This window comes from Boleophthalmus pectinirostris, unplaced genomic scaffold, assembly GCF_026225935.1.
Source record: "Boleophthalmus pectinirostris isolate CB_2022bp ecotype Guang Dong unplaced genomic scaffold, ASM2622593v1 HiC_scaffold_5, whole genome shotgun sequence".
In the NCBI taxonomy this organism is placed as follows: domain Eukaryota; kingdom Metazoa; phylum Chordata; class Actinopteri; order Gobiiformes; family Gobiidae; genus Boleophthalmus; species Boleophthalmus pectinirostris.
In genome coordinates, this window is record NW_026571404.1 from 31743838 (window position 1) to 31755281 (window position 11444).

The following is an 11444-nucleotide window of genomic DNA, read 5'->3' on the forward strand; positions in this document are numbered from 1 at the left end:
GAAATTATGAAAAGACAGAAATTGTTTATAAAAATTAGTATTTATTTACTATAAATTGTGCGTCTGCTGGGAACCCAAATTATTCTGACTAAAACTAAAACTAAAACTTCCAGTCTCTACAGTGTAACACTAAGCACAATGCTGTTGGCTTGTAACAACACATCTTGATTGCATTACAGCTGCATATGACTAAATGTTACTGGAAATACAAAATACAGAATTTGGCAAAGAAAATGACTAAAGAAATTCCCCAGCCATACTTATGGATTCAAATGAAAAGAGCCTAAACTGCATAAGCACATTAACAGTACACACACATAAAATACAAAAACAAAAAATAATACAAATAAAAGGTAATAGCTGTCATATTACACATATCAGTACAATTTCCCATTAAATCTACAGAGCTCTGAACTGGAGTGTACATCAATTCAGAATTCAGTCCTTGAACTTCTAGATACTGCAAATAATTGTTCAGTTAGCAAGTCCCAGTAATTCCTCAAATACCTGTACCATAGACTGTATAAAGAAATGGACTAAGAAAGTGTGATGTCATCCATAGTATTCAGCTCCAGTCAAATGAAGCTCACTGGGGCTGACAGTTCTAGGCACAAATTTGGAGCCAAATTCTATTTTAGGAATACACATTTATTTATGGACAAAAGAGCTAAATAAAAACACCAGGGTCACATAGAGTGGGTTAATAGGGTCATTTTAAGATTAAAATAATGAGCAGGGATGAAAACGGGTCAGGGTGGAACGGAAAAGGTGAGAAAGGTCTGTGAGGGGTACCTTTTTTTTTTTTTTTCTTGATGTACATGCTCTTGTCAGGCAGCACAAGCAAAGTGAACTGCTTGCCATTTGATTTAATATCATAGTTGTTCTATATAAAGTCCCTGCACTCAGTGGCCATATCAGAGACGCTTTCGGGCTTCTATTTCAGGTTAATAAGAGCAGGCCCTCTAAATGAATGACAATTCACCAGTATATGCAGTCTCCGATTACTGATAGTCATGAAAACCATATGATCGAAAAACCAAAACTTGATTATAATGTCTTAAAAAGTTGGCTGCTTTGTATAAAAATAAAGCTTTAAAAGCCACTTTTCTCAGGTTATTTTGATACTGTGCATGCACAGTACTTCACTAAAGGCATGAGAAGAACATCAGAGGAAGAAACAGCAACATGATTGGAACACCACTCGTACAGTTCAGTATACGATTGGCTCTTGGCAGCGGAGCAGGTGGGATATTTGCTGACATTCGCCATATTGCTGTTACGAAGTGTCCCTATACATTTCAATGGACAATTTCTATAGTACTCTGTCTCCCCTTATACCTGGACAAGGCGCACTGCAGCAGTTACAGAGAGATGACAAGTTTTCCAATGTAAAGTCAATTGGGACCAGAGTCAATGGAGGCGGAAGAGCGCCCATGATCATTTCCTTTTTGGAACGTGCCGGCTAACAGGTTAGCTGTGTCCATTTATATCTACAGTCTATGGCATGTACTTGTGTTAAACATTTGTGACATACCTCATAAGCTTTACACTGCCTGTCTAAATACCAAATGAATGGTACCAAAATTATAGTAGCACTAGTTTGAAGATAAAAACACTATAAAAATACAATTAACATTTTTTGTTTTAAAGCACTGGCAGAATTTGGACTGCACTAATTAAAACCAAAATAAAAAATGTGTTATAGTCAAGTTACATGTGCCACAATTAATGAACACAGAATAAATCAGGACACAGGAAATCACTGATGCATGGCATGTTTACAAAAAGAAAAAAAAAAAAAAAAATCTTTTAATTTTGGGAATGGGTATGTCCTGGCTAGCCACAACCACTCATCATGAATAAAACCTAGCAAGCACCATAGAAACCTAGCTATTTACAGTCATATAGATCTATGTTCAAGGTTTTTTGATGAAATGAGAAGCAAAGCATACAAAATTGTCAGTGCAACATCAGATCTACTCAAATACAGTATATGTTAGAAATAGAAAACTTCACAATTATGCAATAAAAATAAAAGAACTGTGCAGTTTAATCTAAAGAATCTGTTATTTCTGCACTTTTGTGGTTCGTTTCATGATCCAGTTTCACTTGTGCAATACTTGCACCTCAACCAATCTATGTACAGGCAAGTTTCTGATGAGAATGCAAAAATATCATCCATTTCCTATCAATCAGACAAAAATTATTGAAAACATTTTTTTAAATTAAAACTGCAGACCTCTATTTAGACAAGTATGCATAAAATCAACACAACATGATCACTTATTATTATGCAAAGTTCCTACTGCAAATTAAAGCAACAATTTAAAGATAGACTGTGTAACTTTTCTGATGAAGGGTTCAAGTTGGTTTTCTCTAGGGGAGATGTGTATGTGTAAGTGATCCACCGTAAGGATTTAAACTTATCCATCTCCATGGGGACAAGCAAGTGGCGCCACTAGGTCAATTAACTGGTCAGATTTGTGTAGATGCAAGCCTGCTCATTGCAGATTTTCAAGATGATCTTAGTAATATATGCTATAAGTGTTCAGTTCGGAGTGCATATTGTAAACAAATCCTGGAGCATTAACATTTGAGAGAACACTGAAATATGAACTGATTAGCAGCTTGGGTGAGCTGCAAAACGTTTTCGACCTAAATAAACGTTTGTCCAGGTGACAAACTGAATTTCTCCTTTGCCGTAATACAAGAATCCCTTCCATTTCAAGGCATTTTTACATAGTCAAAGAAGAATGGAAAAGATGATGGTTGCCATAACAATTAAAAAAAATAATCATCCTATATTTATTGAAAAGTCCTATAACAGGGAATGAAATCCATGAACATTTGTATGCTATACTGTGGAATATTCAAAGCATAGCAATAACCTGTCAAGAAAAGTTACAAAGTACATCTTTAACCAATAATAAAACTAAAATGCATGTAGTAGTTACCAGTGTTCTAAATAAGCCACATGCGCACTGGAGAATGATTTAAAAGAGTTCAGTAATAAATAATATATGTAAACAGTATGGTCAGTAGCTGCGCATTAGAATCATGGACCAGTCATCAATGGAACCTGTACTTTCTGGCGGGTTTGAGGTTAACATAAGTCTTCTTCATCTCCTCCGTCTCATTCTTCTTCACCAGCTGGTAACGCTCACCTTTTGTTGTGACCACCTGGTTGTCATGGTAACGCACAAGCTTCTTCGGGGCCTGTGAGATGGTTTTTATAGATAAATATGAATGAATGAGACTGAACTGAGTAGAAGACTGGAGGAAATATAGACTCACGTCTTTAGGGGCAACTGGTCTATGAGTTTTGTTGTCTTCCTCGCTGTCCACAAGCATGTATCTGGAAATCACAAAACTGATATGTAAATAAAAATACAAAGACATGCACTTTTAAATAATAAAACAATATACAAAAGAAAAAAATATAAAAAGCCACAACTTCACTCACTTTTCCAAGATGCTCTCTTTCAGCTTTTGGTCTGCCACTGATGTTACAGTCTTTCCTTGGTTAACCTTGAAAAAATGAAGAGTATACTTGTCATGCCAAAATGAAATAAAACATAATAAAAGTGGATTTATATCTGTATAGTCATGATGGAATGATAACTAGTATAAAAGAGGGGGCATTGTGCTATTTATTTTTTAGCTTTCTACCATGCTCTGAGTTTCTCCCTCATCAAAAAAAAAGTGGTTTCCTGAATCATTCATTTGAGTAATCTTGCGGTTTCTCAAAGGCACTATTCAAACCAACAAGTCTAAACTAAAGCTCAAACCACAAGCTTGCGTAACCAGGAGACTCACTGCAGTGCTTCCCAGATTCCCACCACACCACATTGCCCCTCCCCTCAAAGGAGACAGAGCATCAAAAACAAAACTGAATCTAATTACATTTTTAAATAAACTGTTTTTGGCAAATATAGCATTTTCAAAACAACATAGGGTGATAAAACATGGTGATCTAAACAGGTTATATGTTTAAATTATATGGTTATATGTTAATACCCCATGACACCCTCTTCAAGATATGCGGCTGTACTGAATGCTGTACTTCTGACAATGTTCACAGTTATTTCACAGCGTTTATGGAAAAAGCGGCACCTCTCATGGCCTTGAGTTCATTAAATTATTATTTATATGTAAAACCAGGAAGGAATAGTCCATGTGTGTAAGTTCTATTACATAGACCGGGGTATCCAAACTTTTTTCACAGAGGGCTGCATATTTTCGAAGCAGAGGGCCACAGACCAGTGTTGATACAGTGAGTCAGTCTGACGGGTGCATTTAAAGGTGCTTTGATAGAGCTACCATATCCTTAATAAAACTTGGAACATGAAAAGGTGCATTGTGCAACTCTTATGGTGGAGAGCCCGTCACTTGGTTGTCTCCATGGAAATGTTGTTCTTTGTTTAAAAAGCTCCACTTTAGAGATTAAACCTATCTATCTCAAGGGAGACAACTACAGAATAGGCTACATTACAGGTCAGATCTGTGGAGCGGCAACCCTATTCACAGACAGAATAATTGTATTTTTGAGCAACACCCATAATTAATAAATGCTACATTGATGTGTTTAATGTCATGGAATATTCCAGGAAAAGTAATAACATCTCCATGAAGACAAGCATATGACGGTCCCTTCACCAGTTGTATTGTTGTGCAATACAACTTTAATGTTAGGTCTGCATCACAATACAATGTGATGCTGTTGAGGTATTAGTGGTAGAATTACTTAAATTTACAGAAAAAACATTCTGCTTCATGATCAAGTTGCAGGAAGCCTGAGAACCAACAAAAAATGATCTGAGGGCTGCATTTGGACCATGGGCCTTAGTTTGAACCCCTGACATAGACCTACCGTAATCACTATAGGCTATTTTTAATAATAGACCAGTGTTGCCCCAAATCTCTGCACAGTCAAGTATGCCATAAACAAGGGGCAATACATGATATACTTTTTCACATGTTTTTTCAATTGTTCTGGACACGGATATTTCACTCCGTCCCATCCCTATCTTTGTCTCTTCTTACATTAAGTGGAGTAGGGCTGAGCTGGACGTCTCCTTCGATGATAAGGCGCACAGCTTCCTCCATGTCTCCCTTGGCGATAGACAGAGCATTTCGAGCCTCAGACACAGTGCATTTTGGAAACATCTCCAGAAGGTGTTGCTCCTGTGCCTCCCATTCAGACGATGGACCCTGAACAAGAGACAAGTTATGTCATTTCAACATACGCACAATGGCAAGACACAGGCAAATAGCAGTCATGTGAAAATTACCTTCTGTAGTTCCCCCTTTATATTTAATAACCATTATATACATCATAACTGTATACAGTCAAGTCCAAAATTATTCATACCCCTGACAAATTTTGACTTAAAGTTACTTTTATTCAACCAGCAAGTTTTTTCTTGATTGGAAATGACACAGGTGTCTCCCAGGAGATAATAACACAATGTACAAGAGGCATCATTGTGGAAAAAAATTATTTCTCAGCTTTTATTTACATTTGTATGAAAAGTAGCATGTCCAGAATTCATACCCTTCTCGATAATCAGTAGAAAAGCCTTTGTTGGTATTACAGTGATCCAATGCTTCCTATAATTGCTGACCAGTTTTTTGCAAGTCTCCACTAAAATTTTCACCCAGTCAACTTTAGCAGTGAGCTCCAATGCTTTCAGATTGGAAGGTCTCCTTGCCATCACCCTGATCTTTAGCTCCCTCCACAGATTCTTAGTTGGACTCAAGTCAGGACTCTGGCTGGGCCACTGCAAAACGGTATTGTTGCTGTCTAATAACCATTTCTTCACCACTTTGGCAGTGTGCTTTGGGTCATTGTCCTGCTGAAATGTCCACTGGTGCCCAAGTCCAAGTTCCTCTGCAGGCTGCTTGATGTTGTTGTTGAGAATCTTGATCTATTGCTCTTTGTTCATGGTGCCGTTTACTGTGATTAGACTCCCTGGCCCATTGACTGAAAAAACATCTCCAAAGCATTAGGTTCCCAACATCATGTTTGACAGTGGGGATGGTGTTCTTAGGGTTGAAGGCTTCTCCTTTTTTACACCAAATCATCAATACATCATTATGGCCAAACAATTCAATTTTTGTTTCCATAAAACAAAAGACCAAAAGTGTTCTTCTTTGTCCAGATGAACATTTGCAAAGGCTAAACTGGCTTTTGTGCACCTTATCTGGAGAAGTGGCATCCTCCTTGGTCTACGTCCATGGAACCCAGCAGTATGTAGTGTCTGTTGGATTGTCTGGCTGGAGATGTTGCCACCAGCAGAGCCCAGATTCACCTGGATGGCCTTGGTGGTGATCTGTGGATTCTTTTTCACCTCTCTCACTATCCTCCTGGCCAGCACAGGTGTCACTTTTGCCTTCCAACCACATCTTGTGAGCTTTTCCAGTGTGGAACGTCTTGTATTTTTTAATAATTCTTTGCACTATAGCCACTGGAACTTGAAAATATTTAGATATGGCCTTATAGCCCATTCCTGACTTGTGAGCAGCCACAATACGCAGCTGTAGATCCTCAGAGAGCTCCTTGGCCTTAGCCATGATTGTTCACAACCCAACTACAAAGACCTGCTGTTTTTCACTTGTTCAGTTGCTTAAAACAGCTCTTCCCAATGAATCAGGGTAATTAGGAAGTTTTAGAACAGCTTGTGCTGTTTGGAATGGTATAGAACTTTGGATTTTCCCATAGACTCTGACAGTTTACAAAGGGTATGAATAATTTTGGACATGCCACTTTTTGTACAAATGTAAATAAAAGCTGAGAAATATTTTTTTTCCACAATGATGCCTCTTGTACATTGTCTTATTATCTTCTGGGAGACGCCTGTATCATTTCCAATTAAGAAAAAACTTGCTGGTTGAATAAAAGTAACTTTAAGTCAAAATGTGTCAGGGGTATGAATAATTTTGAGCTTGACTGTATAGTATGTTTGATTTGAGAAGTGGATTTAATAGGGGAAATGCCTAATAGGACTGAATGATTAAAATCTGCAATTCTCAAAGGGTGTCTCATGGCTCATGAACTATAAAGTGAATCAAGTTTTTAAAACATAAAATTTATAATACATAACTTTTTGATGGTGTCACATCACCTGAGTCCAAGGAAACCACACTTCTCCATGGAGATAGATTAGCCAAATGGAATCAAGCAGGAGGTGACCTTCTGCAGGACACTAAGTCTCGTTTGTCGTGATTTGTCGTGATGCAACTGTGCTAACAGTTTGAAAATTTAAATTTTAAAAACCAAAATGTTTTTCTAGTACATTATTTTGCTAAAAAGTTACATACTGTGGCTTTAATTGCAATATATATATTTTTTAAATTAAGTCTTATTCCAAACTCAATCATTCAAATTGCAACTTGAATTAATATCAAACAAGTTTGAATCAGTTGTTGTAATGGGATCAAATTGTTGCTCAACCTGCAAATTACAAACTGATACCAAAAAAGGGGAATATTTATTTCCTGGACAAACTCATAACACTGAAATAATACAAACCATGGTCAGTGATTACCTTGGCTGTGGCGCCCTCTGTCTGGTTTGTAAGGCACTGCGCTTCACTCCCTGTTGGCGACGCACTTGGCATGGTGGTGAGTTTCAGTGAAATCTCATCTGTCCTCGCCTTAGGCACACTGTTTTCATTGTCAGCTGAAAATGAAACACTAAACTAATTAATCAGCAGCAGCACAGCAGAACAAATGTCAGCCCGGTGATCCATGTCTGGCTTTCATATCGCTGTGTAGAGACTCTGCCAGCAGGATATTGATAGGAAATCACATTAGAAAGATGCTTGGACAGTGTGCACAAACTTGGCACGGGTCTGTACCTGAATCGCGAGCTGTGGCCAGTTTCGAAGCCAGGCTGAACATCATTTCACACACTTTGACACTGCAATCACAATCAATACATCACGTTAGCTTGGCCTCATCTCGTGTGCTGTCACTCACAGACCACATTTAAAATAAAAGATAATACACAGCTGAGGATGGGGACGAACTAATTATGTAATATTTGATGTGCTTCTTTGAATAAATTAATTAAACACTGCATAACTTTTTGGTGCTGACACTTTACTACATGAAGTTAAAACCATGCAAAATAAAAAACACCAGGATCATGTAGAGTGAGTTAATACTAAAATTTTAAGACTAAAATTATGAGCCTGACAGCAACAGTTACAAAGAAAAACAAACTGAATTGGAGATGGAGTTGATTGCAGCAATTGCAGTCACATACACATACACATACTAAAAAGTATTTATTTGATTGCCCAATATTACATATAATCATAATATCATCTCGATGCACTCTCGTACTCGATTATGTGCTCCTTAGGCTAGTCTCCCCACCTCTGATACACAGCTACACAGTTTAATATTGTACCTGTCAATTTCAGCAAACCCAGGGATGTAGGCTTCAAGCATTTCAGCAAAGACCTCCACATCAAAGTTCTCCTCCACGCTCTCCTGTGATCCCAGGTCCTCCAAGACCCCAGTGATGTAGGACAGCAGAACGTCATCCAGTGTGCTGCAATGACAATGACCAGTTTAGTTTCAGTCCTGACAAAAAAAAAAAAAAAAAAAACAGCTCAAAATTCATCTTTAGCTCAGAGCCTATAAATTGCTGTTTCATCACTACTTTTTTTTGTCTGTCCTGTCCTTGTTTTAGTCGTACATTATTATGAAGCATCTTAGTGTTACTGTGAAAAGTGCTATATAAAACTGATGTATTAAATGGTAAATGGTCACATTTTTCTATAGCGCTTTTCCACCTTCAAGGCACTCAAAGCGCTTTACAACAAGGAACCACTCACCCATTCACACACACATTCACACACCAGTGTACGCAGACACTGTGGGCAAGGTGGGTTAGGTGTCTTGCCCAAGGACACAACAACAGCATTCACCTGTGGGAGCTGGAATCACACTAGCCAACCTGTGGGTCAGTGGATCTGACCGCTCAACCTGAGATGTTTATGTTGAGAGCTGGATTCGAACCGCCAACCTTCAGATCAGTGGGCGAATGCTCTACCAACCGAGCTACTGCCGCCCCATATTATTAATTATCACTATTAAATATTCATGTACAAGTTCTATAAATCCAAGTAGTGGTGCACAATTTTGAAAAAAATTCTGAAGAACTGCAACTGCAATATAAAAAGTAGGATTCAGATAGAATACACATTGTAAACAAGTCCAGAAGTATTAACATTTGGAAGAAGACTGAATTACGATCTGTTTAAGGTGCACTGCGTCTGTTTTTTGGCAGCGGGTCTGCTTGTCTTCATTGAGGCATAAAACTGAACTATCTTCATAAAGACAAGTATGTGTCACCACCAGACCAAGTTACAGGTTAGAGCTGTGGAGAGGCAAGCCCACTCTCAAAGTCTGAATGCATGCTTTTCAATGCATTTCTGAACAATAAAACACTGATAATTAAATCAATGCAAGATAGATAACATTAATGCCATACAGTGGAACATTCTGGGTGAAGCCAAAACATCTTCAGAAAAAAATACACATTACATACAAAACAATTACAACACACGAATTTGATGAATTTCCATGTGTAGGTGTAATGCGATTTTTCTATCAAAAGGGCATGCAATTTGATTTCTGTGCTAATTCTAATTTAGATTTCACTCCTGTGATATAGGTCTGAATATAAGAAATAAAATAAAAATAATACCTGAGATCAGCATCTGGAATGTAAGTCTGGATGAACTCGTGCAATGCATCATGGATAATTTTGTGGAGGTCCATTGCTTTCTCCTAACTGAGGGACACAACACAGAATGGAAGAAGAGGTTGCACAAAGTCACCAGTGGTTCCTGCTCTTATAACCAGTTCTCCCCCATGTGCTATTTATGGTTACCAAACGGTTACAAAAGTTTCTTACAAAATGTTATGAAACGAGTTATAAAATTGAGTACGATCTTTTTAAAGACTATTAAGAGATCAACATATTTTATAACAAGGAGCAATGCAAATCGGGATCATAATGGGTTTTGAAAAAATGTTCGATGAAGCAACGCACAAATTCATGGGTACATCATTTAGATGAAAACCACTTGATTTCACGGTGTATTAATTGACTATTACTGTTAAATATTTTTGCTATTTTTAGAATAGCCTGCAGAGAGCAGCAGCTACACGGCATCAAAAACGCAAATGAATGAATACAACCACCCAGTAACCTAACATTCCAAATCAATCTTTTGTCGTACATAATAATATGAGAAACAGCGTTATGTTTACGTTAGCCGATCTGCTAGTAAGGTTAGCAGACATTTGTTTTATAGCTAGCATAATGTTAGCATCGGAAGCCTTCTACAGTGCATAAAGCTTGTCAGTTGCAATAGATCTACCTTAAGCTAAATGTTAATAAATACACTTACTTTAGCTTTAATTATGGCGACATGAAGCACGTAGATGTCCCCAAATGGTGCAGGGGATGCTGGCTCGGAGAGGTGTTTATGATCCGAATCGTGCAGCCTCTTCACGCACAATTCAAAACATCCGTGCGTCACTTCCGGTGATTGCTCTGGGCGCCAACAATCTACAAATCGTACTTTTGATTAAACTTAAATTTCACCCTGTAACTTAACAGTCAACATAAACTGACATCATTACTTTGTAGTTAGGCCTAACAACTACTGTGACTTGCAAATGTCATATTGCTAGCTTGACAGTAAGTAGGCATATTACTACAATTAAAGTCTTGTTTTAAACTAAATTATTATTACATGACTAAAAGCTCACAAGAGTCTTGTGAGCTTTTAGTCATGCTATTACTTCCCCAAAAATATCTGGAGTAGAGTTTTGTTTCATTCACACATGTTTGAGTAACTCTTAAGTAGTCTGTCTCCATCTCCAAAGTTCAAAATGCTCTGTTTCACCTTGTGATGTCATGTAGTGGTAGTTTCAAGCTTGCTTTTACATTTAGTTCTGTAGAGAAGAGCAATTCCAAGGCTGAATTCATCCAAATGATAACCCTAACCCTAAAAAAACAGTGAGACACTTCCTATATTGCTACATGATGTCACAAGGTGACGTGTGTTTTCACTTTGAGAGAAGAACTCAGCATAAATATGCAGGGTTTGTGAATGAAACAAAACATGACTCCAGGTGTGTTTTTGACGAGGAACCTTTATAACATACATCAGAAAATAGCATAATATGGGCCCTTTAATTGCAATTTTCAGACACAAAATTTGGATAATGGGTAAGTCCTATTTCTGATTTACAAAGCTAAACCGATAGAGACAAATCTATAGCCTATGTCTGATGATCATGAAGAAGACTTTGCTTGCTAATAGGTCTGTCACGATAAATACTTTTCTGCAATAAGATACGGTTTTAGCTGTACAATGTTGAATTATGAACTAAAACTATACAATCTAATTATTATA

The 11444-nt window shown here is 37.6% G+C and overlaps 1 protein-coding gene across 1 annotated transcript; it reads right to left on the bottom strand.

The window, feature by feature from the left end:
* Nucleotides 1–44: 44 nt before the first annotated feature.
* Nucleotides 45–11050, bottom strand: cuedc2 (CUE domain containing 2). Its single transcript, XM_055162879.1, has 10 exons — nt 10932–11050; nt 10431–10591; nt 9722–9808; nt 8417–8560; nt 7860–7921; nt 7548–7681; nt 5044–5211; nt 3464–3528; nt 3295–3355; nt 45–3216 (listed from the first exon to the last, which is right to left on the bottom strand). The coding sequence occupies exons 3-10, from the start codon at nt 9793–9795 to the stop codon at nt 3070–3072; spliced, it is 855 nt and encodes a 284-aa protein (XP_055018854.1). The 5' UTR covers nt 9796–9808; nt 10431–10591; nt 10932–11050; the 3' UTR covers nt 45–3069.
* Between the last annotated feature and the right edge of the window lie 394 nt (nt 11051–11444).

Bases quoted from the DNA above. Each gene is read 5' to 3' on its own strand.
- cuedc2 (XM_055162879.1), bottom strand. From the start codon at position 9,795: ATGGACCTCCACAAAATTATCCATGATGCATTGCACGAGTTCATCCAG. The intron at 3,356-3,463 runs GTGAGTGAAGTT...TGTGATTTCCAG, and splicing joins AAAGAGAGCATCTTGGAAAA to ATACATGCTTGTGGACAGCG. The intron at 3,217-3,294 runs GTGAGTCTATAT...ACCATCTCACAG, and splicing joins GACCAGTTGCCCCTAAAGAC to GCCCCGAAGAAGCTTGTGCG.